The 18,730-nt window shown below is 41.7% G+C and overlaps 1 protein-coding gene across 1 annotated transcript; it reads right to left on the bottom strand.

Moving 5' to 3' along the window:
- Positions 1–758: 758 nt before the first annotated feature.
- LOC133450728 (cell surface glycoprotein 1-like) lies at positions 759–18,132 on the bottom strand. Its single transcript, XM_061729570.1, has 12 exons — positions 17,978–18,132; positions 14,992–16,026; positions 11,251–11,298; positions 6,446–6,490; positions 5,978–6,364; positions 5,752–5,784; positions 5,595–5,645; positions 5,400–5,492; positions 3,808–3,909; positions 1,967–2,083; positions 1,786–1,885; positions 759–1,666 (listed from the first exon to the last, which is right to left on the bottom strand). The coding sequence occupies exons 1-11, from the start codon at positions 18,020–18,022 to the stop codon at positions 1,823–1,825; spliced, it is 2,019 nt and encodes a 672-aa protein (XP_061585554.1). The 5' UTR covers positions 18,023–18,132; the 3' UTR covers positions 759–1,666; positions 1,786–1,822.
- Between the last annotated feature and the right edge of the window lie 598 nt (positions 18,133–18,730).

Here is an 18,730-nt window from a genome sequence, read left to right as displayed (position 1 = left end):
AATAACCGGTATTTATTTATCTATTTATCTGTTTGAAATCTGCTTCTACCGACTTCTATCTGCTAAAAAAGAAGTAGCGTATTCTTCTTTGCATTTATTTTGTCTTAGTTTTGATTCTATTTCCGGTTAAAGTGCCCTGAGCGGTGGAAGAAAAATCCACAGAATAGCCGCACCTTTGTATAAGTCGCATGGTTGAAAACCTATAAAAAAAGTAGCGGCTTATAGTCCAGAAAATACGGTACATTTTTTTTTTTTTTTTTTTGCATGCTCAAAATTGAATTTTCTTTTTAAAGCAGGTGGTTCTGAGACTAGTGTTGTTTCTGGCAGTCTGTTTCAATTTTAGTTTTAGTCTAGTCTTTGGGTCAAGCTAACGTTTTAGTTTTATTAGTTTTAGTCACGGTCATTCTCCCTTTAGTCGTGTCAAGTTTCAGTCGACTAAAAGTCTGAGCATTTTAGTCTAAGATTGTATTTAGTCAAACCCATTTTACAATTCAAACAAGGTTATCTTATTATTATATTATTGTTACCTTATAGACTCAAGAATACAATCATTCCAGATACAGAAGACTCTAATTTGAGTTTACAACATATTTATTTTTCCGCATTTCTCCCCATCTCTTTCTTTTTTGAAGACACATTGGGTTTTCTTTTCCACGTCTATGTAGGAAAGTGTGAGCTCGACCGACTGTATCGCACAATTTTTTTTTTTTACCCATTTCTTCCAAGTTAAAGCCAACAAGTAAGGACATGCTCTGTGGTTGTGATGAGTTACAGCTTTATTTCAAAGGTCAAGCCAGCCCATCAACAGCTCAATCCTCATATCGCACCATATTTCCCCTCAAGAGCTCAGGCTTTGAACTCAAAACTGTAGCGCATCATTCTGTCTATACAAAAGGAATTACAAAAAGAGACGGTGGAAAAACAAGAAAACAAACAAAAAAAAAAAAAAAAAAAGGAAGCAAAATGTCATCTTCCTGGCTTCGGTGGCCATTAAACCAAGAACGAGCCTTAACGATGTCACGTCAGCATCGCGCTGACCTTCGCGTTGGCACTTAGTTGAGACAGACAGAACTAGAGGAAAGAAAAGAGGACAAAGGATGGAGGCTGAGGGGAAGTTTGTGTCTTTTACAAAAAAGGCCCTAGTGAGGATTTCAGTCACTCTGAAACAAGTAGCAAAAACATAAAACAAGGTGTCCCTCACGAATGAGCATAAGTACGCACAACAGGCCCAACCATCGACGGTACAGTATTCACATGCAAGTGCCTGCAGGGTCCACAAAAATGCTCATAAAAGAGGTGGGAACATGTCAAAAAGACATACCAAATTTTGTTGGGTTTTTTTTGTCGTTTTTTTTATGAAATCTTCACCTCGTTGAGCATTTCTGTTTCCTCCGCAACCACAACGAAAAATATATATTTGGCTTCGGCAGGGAAAAGTAAAGATGGTTTGATTCCGTCGGTCTACGTCGCTGCCTCGAGTGCAGCGGCTGCTTCGTTTGTGACATCTGGTTCGATGTTTCCACAGAGAGCAGGACAGGAAAGGCACTTCAAAGTGTGGATGTCCCTTCGATTTCCTGGCTGTGCTGCACTAAGTCTAGAAAAATGAAAAGGTCAGCTGGTTGACTCCCGGTAGAGCTTTGAGTCCTCCAAACGGCCAAAGGGGAATCTGAAAGAGGAAGAATAATGCACAGCTTGTTAGTGGCTGCTATGAGGTTTGCATTGAGGCTGAAGAGGTTAGATTAACATCAAGAAATGTGTGTCTTTTTGGTGCAATAAGAGACTCACAACGAGAAAAAGGACTTCTGAGCTGTGTGGCATGACTCTAACCCTCGATTGAAACTTCTGGGACGATGTGTCCATTCAATGCTGTCTCTACAGACGTCTCCTGGAGATGGAATAGAAATATGAACGTGTGTTTCAAGGAGAAGAAGGTTGGAGCCTATTTTCATGGCTGGGAGTAATTTACCGCTGTGTTGAGCTGTGCAGACTCCACGGGGAGCTGCACCGGACACGGCAGGTCGCAGGCGGCCGACTTCGGCTCTTCTGATAAAACGTCCTGATGCGTCTGCTCAGCAGCAGCGTCCTAGAAGAGAAGGGAGGACGAGGTTACGGGGATAATCAGTGCCTGATTAGTAGAGTTAGCTTTATGTAGCCATATCCACACTTTTCATGTCAAAACTTGATTTAAAAGTAAAAAAAAAAAAAAGAAGAAGACGATTATTTCCATGATATACAATTGATTCCGCCAATCGCAGATGAATAATAACAAACGCATCATTTGTTGAACCAAAGCTACACCACATGATCCACCTTCAGCAGAAACAAAGTAATCGTTTCCAGCGTTATGTTTCGGCCCACTCTTTTTTATAATGTTGCATCATTTTATTGAAGTTTCTGGGTATTTGTTTGCATACGTCTCTCTTTAGGTCCAGAGCCTGCATTTCAGTCACGTCCAGTTCGGTGGACAGTTATATTGCCTCAGCAAAACTTTGATTTCTTGTCCTTGTTTTGGTATCATATTATATTATATTATATTATATTATATTATATTATATTATATTATATTATATTATATTATATTATATTATATTACATTATATTATATAATAGACTAGCTGGTGTGTCCTGCTGTAGGACCAGATTTTGCATCAGCTTTAGCTGTCAGAAAGATGGCCTCATATGTGACTCTTGAGTGTTTCAGTATTAAGAGGAGTTCATTGTCAATTCAGTGGCAGAAAAACAAACCTAAATCAGCACGCCTCCACCGTGAGCTGACATGACATGTGTAGCTTTGAATTATGGACAAACTTCTCGTGTTTGATTATTTCTTTTTTGTCCAAAAGACATTGTTCCAGAAGTATTGTGGCTTCTCCTGGCAGCCTATCCAAAACAAGCCGTACATTACTGGTACTGTATGTCTTTTCCTTCTCATACTCTCATGGTTTACCACTTGAAATGATAGCTTGGGTCTTTTGCAGTTTCTTTAGAATTGAACTGGCAATGTTTTTGAATGTTTTCCACATGTGAATAATCTTTCCCACTTCAGCCAGAAACATTTTCAAACTGTCGTGAGCAGCAACGTCTCAAAGACCACTGCTGATGTTTTTCCTCCTTGGCATTGTGTTAACACACACCAGCAAACTTTCAAAACTCCTGCTTTTACAGAAGTGCTCACATTTGCTGATGACTAATTAATTAAGGGCATATGATTGGCAACATCTTACCTTCTATATCATTTTTGTTAAATAATATTAATTCAGTGCAATGTGTTATTATATATATATATATATATATATATATATATATATATATAGCTAATTTAAGATTGTGTTTACTTAATTTTAAGTCAAAATAACAACCAGGTGGTACAGGACTGTCTCAGAAAATTAGAATATTGTGATAAAGTTCTTTATTTTCTATAATACAATTCATTAGAAATCAACTGAAATATTGCAAGCCTTTTATTATTTTAATATTGCTGATTATGGCTTACAGTTTAAGATTAAGATTCCCAGAATATTCAAATTTTTTGAGATAGGATATTTGAGTTTTCTTAAGCTGTAAGCCATGATCAGCTATATTAAAATAATAAAAGGCTTGCAATATTTCAGTTGATTTGTAATGAATGCAGAACGTATGACATTTTTGCATTACAGAAAATAAAGGACTTTATCACAATATTCTAATTTTCTGAGACAGTCCTGTATATATTTTTTTGTCTTTATATGTAAAACCTTACAGCTGAAAAAGGATGCGCTGCCTTTTTACAGGCGTTTAAGAGGACATGGACCGGGCGGTAGAGCTTACAGGGACCACTTCCTTCACAGGTACAGCAGCAGGAGGCTCAGGGTCTGTTTCATCCGTGGATTCTGTTGGTTCGCTGGGGTTTTCAGTTGAGGCCACAATTTCCTAGATGCCAGGGAGGGAGGATTACTTTAGAGACAGGTTGAAGCTTCACAAATATACATGGCTTGAAAAATGACTCTTGGCCACTTCCACTCAGCTGTGCTGTTATATGGTGACCAGAAGAGAAACGCCTCTAATATTTGAAGAAACTAGAGGACAGCATGCAGAAATGTATCGGAGAAAAGAGTTTATGAATCTATTAAAATGTAGTTATATTCAGAGGTGGGTAGTAACGAGTTACATTTACTCCGTTACATTTACTTGAGTAAGTTTTGGGAAATGTTGTACTTTTAGGAGTAGTTTTGAATCACTATACTTTTTACTTTTACTTGAGTAGATTTGTGAAGAAGAAACTGTTACTCTTACTCTGCTACATTAGGCTACGTTGAGCTGTTACTTTTCTTTTATCCCTTGCGCGTACACTTCAATCTCATGACATCACTGGGTGATTCTTTGGGAAAAATGTTTGTCTTTGCATGTTGTCACATTTACAGACTCAAACACACACAGAATTTCTATGAGTTCATGTTTGTTCTAGTTCTGCCTGGTTAAAAAAGAAAAGTACAAAGGCTTGAAATTTTGTGCTACTTGTGTTTTTGATTTATTTTTTTGTTCTGTTATTATTTATTAAAGTACTTGAATTTACTTTAAGATTATTTTAATTTAAGCTATTTTTTATTTTTTATTAATTTTAATTTGCCTGAAGATGATTATTTTGTACTTTTGTCTGTTTGAATGGTTGTGTTAAAAAAATAAATCAGACGTTATTCAACAGTTACTCAGTACTTGAGTAGTTTTTTCACCAAGTACTTTTTAACTTTTACTCAAGTAATTATTTGGATGACTACTTTTTACTTCTACTTGAGTCATATTATTCTGAAGTAACAGTACTTTTACTTGAGTACTATTTTTGGCTCCTCTACCCAGCTCTGGTTATATTATACTTCTTTCCTCTATAATAACTCGCTCTAAATGTTACACACTGGAACTTTAGTGATCAAAAAGTTTGATGCTTTGCTGTTGAATTATTTTTTTTCCCCTCAACAACAATAATCCCTCTAAGTAAGCACTATAAATGCATTTGTTTGTTACCATCTGCCCCCTAGTGGCCACGAGGTCACTTGAGATTTCTGACCTCTCACATCCAAGAGAAGAGGCTGAAACCCACATTGCCCTTAGTGTGTACGATCGACAGAGGAATGCATTTACACGTGCGGCATTAGAGGAGCTGTGGTAATAGCTCAATGTGGTTGCTACCTGTTGCTTTGAGCAGTAATGAAGACTAATAAAAAAGGTTAATGCGCCCTCGGCATCTATTCCAGCTCCAGTCTGATAGGAATTGGTTTGAATTAAAGAAGCAGAGTTTTAATGAGGTGCTATGTGTGATGAATGAAAAAACAAAGAAAGGAAGTAAATAAGGAAAGGGAGTGCTTGTTAAGTGTCAAAACCTAATTGTTGTTCCTACAATAAGCTCCAGTTTGCGTCACTCTCACCTGCTGCACAGCAGGAGACGCAGCCACGGCGGCCTCGACTTCCGACGCCGATTCAGTGATGACAAAGTCGTCGATCAACGAGTCGGCGACGGCCTGGATGACAGGAAGAGAAAAAGGTCGGGCAAAGTTCTGTTTTGCTTTGGGAAAAATATTGCATGATGATGTAAAGGAGAAACTGAAACTTTGGGTTTCTACCTCTTTAGCTTCAGCTGCTTCTGCAGGAGCATCAGGGAAAGCATCGGGCACCTGGTGAGATAACCAGAACTTTCACGTCATTTCTTAACAATAGATACAAAATAAAACTATTTTTTTTGCATAAGTAGATACGTTTTATAATAAAACGTTTTCTCACCGCTGGATTTTCCACACATTGTAAGGGAACGTCCTGGTGTAAAAAAAAACAAACAAAAACACAAATTGTTAGTTTTTTTTCTTCACAGGTTCTGAGAGAAATTGTTGAAAAGTAACAATATGTCCGACTCAAGCAATGTACTGTATATTAAAACAATAAAAGTGCTTTGAAAAGACATATTTAAGGCAAAAAGTGACAAATAGAAGAGCATTTCTTGTGGTGGCACCTCAGCAGCTGAAACAGACTCAGCAGGGGCTCCAGCGGCCTCGTCTTCAGCCAACGCTTTTACTTCACCTTCATCCTCTCCCGCCTCGGCCGGCGCCGCAGGACTCACTCCGTCAGTCTCCGATAGCTCTGCAACGGCTTCCGCCGTCGACCCAACCACAGTTTCTGTAACCAAGTTATCTGCAGCAGGTTCTGCTTCAACCTGGGCAATACTGAGTTCTTCAGCCGCCGGCTCCTCGGTGGCTTCTTTCACGGGCTCTGGTGCAGCGATCTCTGCAGAGAACTCGGCCTCCACCTCTGGGGTCTCTGCTTCCACCTCAGTAACGCTGGCCTCCACAGCCAGGCTTTCAGCCGTCGCCTCGGTTACCGCCTCACTGTCGTCACGCCTCTGCACACGCAAAGTCAACATGGCACAGATTAAGAACAAGTACAGAAAAATGTCCAAACAAAACACAGTGAAATAACTCACCAGCTCGGTTTCTGTCTTTATGACTGCAACGTCCACACTTTGAATCTGGAGAGTGACAAATTACACATGTAACAGTCAACTACAGAAAGTCTGAATGGATAATCTGATAACACCTGAACAACTGTTTAATAAATGACAAATTAATATAATCATTCAACCAACCATTTCCATACTAATGATATTAAACTACTGGTTATCTGCAGTAATTACTGCTTTTACACCACTCAGACTGTCTATGCTTCCTCAAAGCCCTTATTAAGTGCTCTTTTAGCTTCTTATTAGATCAGAAATGAACAAGATGAGGATATTTGATGTTCTGAGTCGTCTTAAAGTCAGTGAAACACCCGAAACAAACAGTTGCTGTTCCAGATTGTCATGCTGGGTCATGACGGGGGCAGACCTGAGTGACAGTGAGGTTGTTCTTGGGAACAGAGAGAGAAAAGGAACCGGTTCATAGTTATTATAACTACTGGATCAGCAACTGCAGTTGATTTTAGTTCTTCAAAGTCATACTTCAAAGTCAAAGCACTCATTGTGATGTAACCATGTGGTGATGGGACCTTTGTCCAAAATCACTGATCTGGTTTAAAGAGGCTGTGATTCCACGATCAAACAGTTGGAGGCACTAATTCCCCCGATTAAAAACCCTCAATAAAGCTTACAAATGAGGAAGGTTTGAACAATACCGTAGAAGGCAAAAGGACAGGAGACTAGCCGACATTTGACCAACCTTCCATGGAAAATCAATAAATGATGTGTGAACTTTTACTACAGGCTTGTGATTGAGTCTGGAAGCCTCATGTTGGTTGTCTTTAATATATCACTCTGCCTACGTCGAACAAACATCTAACTACCCAACTAACACCAATTACTAACTTAGTTATGAAAGTTTCAGTGTTTTGGTGCCACGGGCTGCACGTTTAAAAGTATTTTCTATCATTTGTCAAAATTGGAAAGGAATTTTTACGTTGTTCTTGGACCAATATTTGGAGAGAGAGGCCCTCCCCCCCTCGATGGCCCAACACTTCCCAGCTATGCTACTGGGTGATGGGTTGATTTTAGCTTGATGTATGGTGACTGTATACCAATATCGATTTTTTAAAAGCCATGTTTACACCTTAGCCGGGCTGTAGTCGAACCGAACTGAAGCTCTTGAGATCGAGCTCTTAGTGCCAGATAATGCGGTCCTGATTTGAGTTATTCCAGCATGTATACGCAACCCACGCTTAATCGAGTTAGGCCACGTTTACACATAGCCTGGTATTTACAAAAACGGATATTTCCCCCTCTACGTTTTGAAAAAATACCATACTTTACACAAACCCGCATAAATACGCTGTTAAGGTGCTATGAGCAGCCAAACCTACAGGGGGCAGTGGAACGAGAAGATAAAGTCATGCTAGCCAATCGGAATCCTGGAAAAAAACATCAACAAATGACACGAGTAACTTCCAGTTACTTCCAAGACGGAACGAGTGTCTTTCGTTTGGAGTGACAGAGAAGTGGAGTTACTTTTAAATGTGACTTTAGAATAAAAAACAGGTAAAATACAAGAAAATATTGACAGTGGCCAAACAAATTGTAAACACAAGTCGAGCACATGATGCTGGTGACGTTTCTGACGCATAATGTGACGTTCTGTATGGGCTCAAATTAATTAATTAAAGTATTTTGTATCTGTAAATAAACTTTGTACTTGTAGAAATATTTTGTGCGTGTGCAAAAAATATTTGTACTTGCAAAAAATATTTGTACTTGCAAAACATATTGGTACTTCTAGATACAAAGCTACAAACTTTTTTTTTACAAAGCTACAAACTTTTTTTACAAAGCTACAAACTTTTTTACAAAAGTTACAAACTTTTTTTACAACTACGAGTTATGGCACTGTTTTTATGTGCCAAAACTAAGAGCCAATCAGCGATCTTTGGCAAAGGGTTTCTGGAGAGCCAATCAGATCATTGCATCGCCTACTGACGTCGCCGCCATATTGGATGTGGCAAGACTGGGCTGCAAACTAATACAAGTAAATGGACTTATTTTCATAAAGCACCTTTCTACAAAGAAATTTACGTTTTACGTCTTATTTATTCTTTCACACACGCACTAATATACTTGGGAAACAGTTAGGCACCAAATATAATATATTTAATTTTCTCAGATGGCAAAAATAAGAACTTTATTGATCCCACATAGGAGTAATTCATGTTATATCAGCTATAGAGAACAAGGTAGTGCCGAAAAACAATATATATCCCCCCTCACAAAAATAGAGACATATTTTTTTATCAACAAAACAAATAAAAAAAAATTCAAATAACCAAATAACATATTTGAACCATTTTTCAGACAATAAAATAACAATAACAATAAAATGTAATGTAATGTGTAAAAATGTAAAATATGCTTTGTTAATGAGAGAATATGTTTCTCTATTTTTCTTATTTTTGTGAGGGGGGATATATATTGTTTTTCGGCACTACCTTGTTCTTTATAGCTGATATAACATGAATTACTCTTATGTGGAATCAATAAAGTTCTTATTTTTACCGTCTGAGAAAATTAAATATATTATATTTGGTGCCTAACTGTTTCCCAAGTATATTAGTGCGTGTGTGAATGAATAAATGAGACGTAAAACGTTAATTTCTTTGTAGAAAGGTGCTTTATGAAAATAAGTCAATTTACTTGTATTAGTTTGCAGCCCAGTCTTGCCACATCCAATATGGCGGCGGCGTCAGTAGGCGATGCAATGTGCTGATTGGCTCTCCAGAAACGCTTTGAAACCCGTGCCAAAGATCGCTGATTGGCTCTTAGTTTTGGCACGTCAAAACACTGCCATAACTCGTAGTTGTAAGAAAAGTTTGTAGCTTTGTAAAAAAAGTTTGTAGCTTTGTAAAAAAAGTTTGTAGCTTTGTATCTAGAAGTACAAATAGGTTTTGCAAGTACAAATATTTTTTGCACATGCACAAAATATTTCTACAAGTACAAATATTTTTTTCACACGCACAAAATATTTTTTTCACACGCACAAAATATTTTTACAAGTACAAATATTTTTTGCAAGTAAAAATATTTTTTGCACACGCACAAAATATTTCTACAAGTACAAAGTTTATTTACAGATACAAAATACTTATGGCATTAATTTGAGCCCATAGTTCTGAAGCCTAAATGTCCGTTTCTCTCTGTTTACAAGCAAAAGTGAAAACAGAGTTTTTGAAAATCTCCACTTTGGCCGGAGTTTTCAGAAATTATCGTTTTTGGTGACTTTGAGCTTTGTTTTCGTGTAAACGAACGGCCAAAACGCATGAAAACGCCACCTTTTTTGCTACGTGTAAACGGGGCCTTAGTGACTCTCCTGGGAACTCCCCCTATCGGAAGTGACGACACCGCGGAAGCCAGAATATCAACACAGTAGGAGAAGAAAAAAGACGAACCACAAAGAACTAACTGGAAGAACGCCAACGTGAAAGTGCGTGTGGCGCCACCTAGCGTCTCGGAGTCGAACACACCTCACTCAAAAATCGATTGTCTTCTTGCGCATGTATACTTGGATTTCTCGGAAACTCCCGTCTAATCCTCAGCTAGATTGTTGCCAACAACAATGTAGCCAGTACATGACTGGTCTGGATGACACTGGAACCCAGCATCATAAAAATCACTGTTAAAAAAAAGCAAGCTATATAAACAACAGCTCTTAATGTGAGCTTCTAAAATCCTAAAGGAGTAAATGTGACGGATATGGGGAGCTGATATAGGAGAGGAATCACAACACGATTTTTGTGAACCTTTGTTGCTATTGTCCATTCACCAGCTGGCTGTTACATCACTCCAGTTTTCCTAATTGTGGTGCAAATGCGAGCTGAGAACGAGCCCTCCAAGTTATGTCATCCTTCAGCCGAGCTGTCCAGTCCCCCCTGCCCCTCACAAAGCCTGTAGACCGGTCTGCCCAAACACCAAACAGACCATTCATCCGCGTGAACCAGAACTACGTGGATATTTGGTTTCTCGTCATGTCGGTTCTGTAATGAACTAATGAAACACAGGTGAGAGATGAATGTCACTCTGCATTAACGTCTACCAATGCAAGAAGGGAAGAACCAGGAAAAACTGGAAACACCACTGTTTGTTTCCAGGTTATTGTCTCAGAGTTATGTGAAAACCCTTTTTTCTTTTCCTTTTTGGAACAGTGTAATTGGGAGAATGGCAGCTAATGGACGGTGATACTAAATGTGACAAAAAGTGCTCTTGGTTAGAAATCGTATGGAATCACTTATCCTACCTTTAATTGTATATATATATATATATATATATATATATATATATATATATATATATATATATATATATATATATATATATATATATATATATATATATATATATATATGAATATTACATAATTACTACATATATTACAATTATTACATAATTACATAGTTCCAAATTATAAGATTATTCAACAGATGTGGTACATATCTTTTGTGATTTATGATTTAAAAGTTTAGAAAAGGCGGTGGGGAACCAACGAAGAGTTAATTAAATTTTTGACTGACAAATGCTGATCCCATTTGGCAGAAAAAAACAATTCATCTCTTAAGTGCGTTTGAAGTTGTGCAAAAATGAAGACTGGTTTATGCAGTGAAGTGTCAAGCTGTGTCATGCACCACTCACAACCGCGACCAAACTGTCAAAATCTGCCTCTGGCTTTAACGAACAAAGACAGACAGCCTTATCAAGTCAAGGGGAACAGAAAGGGATTTTTTGTGAGAGCACAATATGAAAACACAGGTTTGTTTCACCTCGGTCTCAGCTGCAGCCACCACCAGAGCCTCGGCTGGAGCACTGACCTGCGGAGCAAAGAGGAGAGGATTTTTTCTCAAGTGAGAGAAAAAGGCAGAAAGGAAAATGTACATTTTGTCCAACAGAACAGAGTATTATGGGTTAAAAAAAAAACACCACGTCTCATTAAAAAGGCAATCTGGGGAAAAATTAACAAGCAAACCTAGCTGTTAAACTGCCTCGTGGACGCCGTCCATTCTGCTTTAAGGAATTTTTAAAGGTTGAATTTGCGGGAGAGGCACAAACAGGAGTCTTAAAAATGTGCCCAAAGCAAAACAAGCTTCCACCTAACAGTTCGTCAGTCAAACTGTAGCTGAGACGGCCTGAAGGCGTTGAAGGGAAAGGCCCAATCAGCGTCTTAGCAGGTCTTCTGTGTCCATAAACAGAAACGTACGTGTGCCAAAGTTAGATCATGAATTTGGACGGGCCGTTTGGCCAGCGCTCGAAAACTCTGGGAACAAAGGGAGGAAGGACCGTTACATATATATGTTACAAAACATTTTCAACCAATTATATCATGGGAAACTGGTACACCCTGTTACGAAAGTCAAACATTGTAAACGTGGCACATGCTTACTGGACATTTTATAAAATAAGCATTCACCTAGTCTGCTTAATGACAATTGATCATTTTTATTATCAATATCACAATGATGGGATAAGCATTGCTTGCAAATATGCATATTATATTAATTTAATGACTGTTACAAATACTGAGATGCAGATAACTGTTAAATATATATTGCATAATATGTTTATATTTAATATTGATTTTTTTTTTTCTTTTTTATGATGGTACCCTAAATGGTCACTGGGGCGACACCCACTGTGCAGCCAAGTGTGCTGAGCCATCGTAGCAGAGAAAGCAGCACATGAATATTGTAAAGCACTATAGTCGGACAGTAAATTATTTAGCGTGTCTTGTGCCAGTTCTTTTTTCAATGCAGGACAAGTCTGGGACGCGTAGCATCCGCCTGCAGGATAGCCACCCATTGGCCCAATCGTCCAAATCCATCCAGTTGGTCTGAAGAATGCAAAAGACATTCTGGACAATTACGAAGACGACGAAAATAGAGGTGTGGAGGACATTTCAACTTTAACCCTAAGCCTTGGAGGGATGGTCGACGTGTGAAGGAACAAGAAGGGAGGAAAGAATGGGTGAGGGGCGTTGCACGCCTGTTTTACCTTACTGTAAAGCACACACACACACACACACACACACACACACACACACACACACACACACACTACATACACCCCCTGCAGTGAGTCCACGAAGCAGAACACTCTGTACTGATCTGCTCCTATTCAGCTGCCGACGAATCCAACAAACTCGGATCCAGAAACATTTACCTTCAGCAAAGATAAACTTAAAAACTGTGCACAAAGCAACTTTTTTTTAAATCTTACGTAAAATTGTACATTATTGCTGTAAATGCAAAAGTATGAAAAGTATATTCTATTCAATTCTATTCTATTAAGACCTCAAAAACCTATCAAAACTTAAGTAATCTACTTTTATTTACCAAGAAAGGACAAAAAAAGGATAAAAACTTGAACTATACAGCAAGCTAATATTGTACCAGAAAATCGGGTATTTTGCTTGTTTTCCGTGCAAAAAAACTACTAAACAAAATAGCAAAAAAAATTAACTGAGCTGACTAAACTAGAACAAAATAAACTCATAGAAGTGACTCGGTAAAATGTTGCGGAACGCATCTGGCACAAGCTTTGCCACAGTTACCGATTACAAAATCTCTCCCTTGTAACAAATATCTAGTCGTCTGTATCTGTTATGTTGAATGCAATGAAAGAAAATTGGTTTTGGAAGCGTGTTGTAATCGAGCCACCAGAGAGCCAGGGAACCAACGCACATCCCAGAAGCTCGCTCTTTCTGGTCTGGTACCACTAACTACAATCAGAAACACACTTCAGCCGGCAGCTGTACCCCCCTTAAGTCCCAGCATATCATTAAACATCCCACCTTGGCCTGCTCCGTTTCCACCCAACACCCCAGGCAAAGATAAAACGACAGCAAATGCATGTGTGTGTGTGCTGACAGAGAGAGAGGGGGTGAAAAAAAAAAGAGGGCGTGAGAAGGAAGGATGGGGGAGAGTGAGAAGGAAGGATGGGGGAGAGTAGCTTTAAAAGGGACGGAGAGGGTGAGGGACAGAATAGGCATGGAGGAGGGCAGGAGCACAAGGGGGGAGTCGGCGGTACAAAATGTTCAGCTTCTGCGAGCCACACCCACTGTTACCTAAAGCCACAATTTTTTTATTTTTTTTATTTCTTAATTAAATATGCCGAGCAGGTGTGGAGTGTGCCATGGAGTTATACTCACCTGAGTCTCCGTGGCAACGGGCAGAAGTGGCTGGGCTTCTTTTTGCCCCCAGAGCCAGCTGAATATGAGCCCCATTTATGCCTGCTCTAATTCCACGCTGACAAGTGCAGAAACTGTCCGTGAGCAAACTTTCAGCCAAACTAAAAAAAAAACAACGGCTCGCCAAGTTTTCACAAGAGTGAGGAGTGTTTATAAAACCAGCCTCGGTCCTGCAAAAGTGCGTCGATATGAATTTGCGGTCACAGTCGAAACCGTCTGCTGTGAATCTCCTAGCCCAATCTGACACATCTGCAAGCAGCGAGGAAGCGTGGGGGAATGGAGGAGAGAAAAAAAGAGTGGTGGGAGGTGTGGTAGATGGGAGGGAGGGGGGGGAGGGAGGGAAGGGGTGGACGCTGCCACGCCAGAAGAGAGCGTTGAGATTGACAAGTCCATACCCTACAGGTGGGTGGCTCGAGGTCTGCAGCCAAGCGCCTCTAAAAGTTAACCTCCACCACACGATCCGAGGAATGCCAGAGAGCCGCGGAGCGCTGAATCAACTTTCTCAGGCCAAAGCCGGAGCATGCTCATAACTGTACATGCATGTGCATCCTAACCCGATCAAGGCTCAGACACTTGAGAAAAAGTTTAAAAAAAGCAAATTCAGTTCTTCAAAATGAAGAAAGCTAAGAAAAAAATGATTCTGTTCACTAATTTCCAGCCTTCTGATCACTTCTTCTACAGCTTTTAACACAAAAGTTACATGACATAATAGGACACGTACTGTAACCTTCAACAGCTTCTTCTGTGGAGCACAGTCATAAATCCAAAACAATGAAGCCCAGCACCATGGCAACCAGCTTTACATGTGCTTATATATTTCATCGAGCAAACTCATCATCTATTCTACTCATTATCTCTTAAAAAAGCAGCAAACAATCGTGATTAAAAAGTTGGTATGAAAGTCTAAAGACTGCTTAACAATCCGTCCCACGTCTCCCTCTGGTGAAGCCCTCTTTGAGAAGTGGAACATGTTGTTCCCTCTGCTTCGCAGCCTCTACCAGCTTCACCTCCTCTCTCCCATAAAGATCCCACCGCAGAACCTCTGACCCGCTGCTGTTTACAAAACAGCTCACAAACTATACATAGACACAAGCAATAAAAAAATGTTTTTTGTTTTTTTTTGCAAAGCAATGCACAAGCATTTTAAAATGCTTGCGAGAGACTGAAACCAAGAAAGCATTGGTTGGCTCTGATGAACCGTGAACGGTCCGAGCTGACTCCGGAACCTGAGGATCAGTTGGTGGTAGTTTGAGAAAGCAAACACATCTGCCCTTCAGTCGACAGTCAACACTGACCCCGGTACATGGGAACTCTTTCTTACCTCGGTAACTGGTTCTGTTTCAGGAACGATGAGTTCTGTCTCCCGAACCACAGCCTGAACTGTTGGAGGTTCCACTGGTGGAGTTTCAGCATCTCCAGCGACGAGTGTGGCGGCTTCCGCTTCAACCTCTGCAGGAGTCAGTCCCAACAACGCAACATCGGGAACCGGCCCGTCCACTTCAGCTGGGACTGGCACGTCTAATTTAGCTGGGACCGGCACTTCCACCTCAGCTGGGACCGGCCCGTCCACTTCAGCTGGGACAGGCACTTCCAGTTCAGCTGGGACTGGAACGTCTACCTCAGCTGGGGCCGGCACTTCTACCTCTGCTGAGACTGGAACGTCTACCTCAGCTGGGGGTGGCAATTCCACTTCAGCTGAGACTGGAACGTCTACCTCAGCTGGGGGTGGCAATTCCACTTCAGCTGGGACCGGCACGTCTAATTTAGCTGGGACTGGCACTTCTACCTCAGCTGGGACCGGCACTTCCACTTCTGCTGGGACTGGCCCGTCCACTTCAGCTGGGACTGGCACATCTAATTTAGCTGGGACTGGAACGTCCTCTTCAGCTGGGACCGGCACTTCTACCTCAGTTGGAACCGGCACTTCCACTTCCGCTTGAACCGGCACTTCCACTTTAGCTGGGACCGGCACGTCTAATTTAGCTGGGACTGGCACTTCCACTTCAGCTGGAACCGGCCCGTCCACTTCAGCTGGGACCGGCTTGCTCACTTTAGTTGGGACCGGCTTGTCCACTTTAGCTTGGACCGGCTTGTCCACTTTAGCTGGGACCGGCTTGTCCACTTTAGCTGGGACCGGCTTTGGAACAGGTTTCTTCACAGCTGGCTTTGGTTCCGCTTTGGGGGTGATGGGGACAGTGGGCCGAACCACTGGCGGGATCTTTTCTGGCGCCCGTGTTGCAGTCTTAGCTGATTTCTTGGGTGCACTCGTTGGGGGCGCACTGACTGCAATCCCCGGGCTGGCCTTGGCTGGCGGGTTGGATGCATGTTGCTCTTCAAGCGCTCTCCTTTGGGCTTGCTGCAATAAGGACACGACAACAAAAAAACATCCAGATTAACTGTTGTTGGAAGCTTAAATCAATTTATCACTGACGTGACTGGAAACCTGATATGTCCAAAGTGTGTGAGTGTGTCAAACAAAGTGGTATAAGATGATGGTGAGATACAAATTGGCACAGCCAAGAGGTTTGAACTCCCGGGCCGAGGTCCTGCTCAGATGTTGATGTGTTTGACCGTGTGTAATCATTCTGGTACCCTCCTGTAAGCAGGATTACCAGGGACGCCAGCACCGACCAGGCCCGGCGAGGTTTTCAGCCCTGGACAAACCCCCCTTCAGGCTTAAACGGTGGTTTTAGGAGAGCAGACCACTGCGGGGAGGGGGGGGGACTAGGGGGGGTAACTGGGACTATGCCCGGCAAAGCTAGTTAGATAATGGGAGCTAATTAGTTGAATCAGAGCGGTCCTGACAGGTCTGGTGAAGCGGGAACGGAAACCGTGCGAGTCAGCAGCACTGATGGGTGCCCCGCGGGCCAGACAGTGGGCCTAATCACTTCATAATAATGTTATAATCAGGCTACAATCACTCCCCGAAAACGCTTTTGTTAGGCCGACCGCCAGCTAGGCAGTGCCGGACCAAAGCTGCAAGACAAAAAAGTGCATGTGTGTGTAGGTGCATGCCTGATGTCAATGCCTGCCCGCCGTCAAAACAACCCCTCCCTCATCTTTGGTCATGTAAAGTTTGATATTCAGTAATCCAAACCTGGCTACCACCCCGACTGAAAGAGACAAACACAAGCTGGTGAATGCGTGGGGAACAACACAAACGTGCACAGAGGCTTGTGTGGCCAGAGACGAGCACCAAGCTCGGAGTCGTGTCTTGCAGCCTCTCTGTGCCAGGGCTCTGATAAGTCTTGGAAGGAGGGGGGATGGTACTTGGAGATAACGCCAAGTGACTTTAGGGGCCATTTTTACCCGAGTGTCACCGGCCCACTCGACGAGAATGGCAGATATTGTGCAGATTCCAGTCCGACGGGACTAATCCAAGACATTCCTCCAGTCGACACATTACCAAATACAGCTGTGTGGCGCGTTTGGAGTCGCAACACTCCCCGGCCAGCCGGAGGCAGTAGGCCAGGGGGTGGGAATGTGTGTGTTTGTGTGGTGGAGGAGGAGCAGGGGGGTGTGAGGGGATTTGGGGGGGCTTCAAGCTTTCATTTACCGGTCATCATTAAGGTAAAATGTGATCATTTAAAAAAAGAAAAGTGCTTTGAAAACGAGTAACAAGAGAATGGTGTTTGGTGATGGGGGGCCTTTTACCTGCGGGAAAATGGAGTTGCTGAGTTATTTTCCCCCCCATCACCCCCCTCCCCTCTCTGCCACACCCACCGCTCCACTTGGGCACTGAATGTTCAAAAGTGAAATGTGTCTCCATTGCTTGATGGGGAATGTCACTGTGTTCTTCCAACACGTTCAGTCATAAACATCAATATTTTTGCTTATGTATATTGCATTGTGCAATACTGTGTTGTTGTTTTTTTTTCATTCTCTTTTATTATCGGGAGCTTTAAACACATCAACTAGGCTTTAAAAATATATTTACTTAGAATCTCCATCCATGGCCAGCAGGAAATGAACATTTCTTTGTCTTCTTCATTTGATCAAGTATTTCTCAGATTTGGTTTATGGTTATGTGCATTTTTTTTTTTTTTTCATGTCTAAGAGTTTGTGGGTCGAGCTCAGTTAACTCTTGATTGACGTGAATCTGTTAAATGCATCACTAAAGCGCATCGACATAAAGCCCCCCCACTTATTTGTCTTTGCACTTTATTTTCCCCGAAGCGATTATTATTTGGAAGAAATTATTGATTCAACTGTGGTAAAACACTTCTCAATCTGAAAATGAATATATGTAGGGATTTCTTTTTTTTTAAAGAGAAAGAAAAGTAGAATGCTCATCTGCTTTCACTTACCACCCTCCTCATGCGACGCTTGTTCTTCTTCCTCTTGCTGGGCATTTTGCTGCGCTGCTGTGTTGCCAACTCAAAACACCGTGAGTTTAACAGCAGCAAAAAAGGCTGCGAAAGGGGGGTTGATGCTTATAAAGCCTGCTGCCTGTCTGCTACCTTTGCAGCAACCCTATAGGAGCGGGGCTGGCGGCTGGGGGCGTGGAGACGCGCGCAGCGGCGGAGCGGCGGTGCGCGGAGCGCGGCTCCACCGGAGGCTGATTTATGGTGCCGCGTTACACCGACGCAGGGCCTACCCTGTAGGTTACGCGTTGACGCGTACCCTACGGCGTAGGCTCTGCGTCGATTTAACGCGGAACCATAATTCAGGCCAGAGGCTCGGCTCCATCCCAGCCGGGCAGCGGCGAACTGGACCTGGCTCTGTTACGTAAGCGCTCCATCATCAGAGGGGTTTGTGGCTCTGACTGGGATACTTGAACACACGTGGCAACAACACTGCACATGTTCAACTGGTACTTTTTCCTACCTTTTTATTTCTCATTCGATTCATTATGAAGTCAAATTATGAGAAGTATAGGCTACACAACGCAGGTTACCAGGATCACATCACACTAATCTATTATTTCTTACAATCCAAATCACGAACATTTCTGGAACTTGTCAGTTTAAATACAGCACAACTAATGCTCAAAGCAAAGAATAATTCATTACCGGGACATATAGGCCTACTGTCTGGGGATTGTACAACCTCAGGGGTCA

This window comes from Cololabis saira, chromosome 9 (assembly GCF_033807715.1).
Source record: "Cololabis saira isolate AMF1-May2022 chromosome 9, fColSai1.1, whole genome shotgun sequence".
Lineage (NCBI taxonomy): Eukaryota > Metazoa > Chordata > Actinopteri > Beloniformes > Belonidae > Cololabis > Cololabis saira.
Note: the sequence above shows the minus strand (reverse complement) of the source record. Positions and strands in the feature narration are given on the sequence as shown.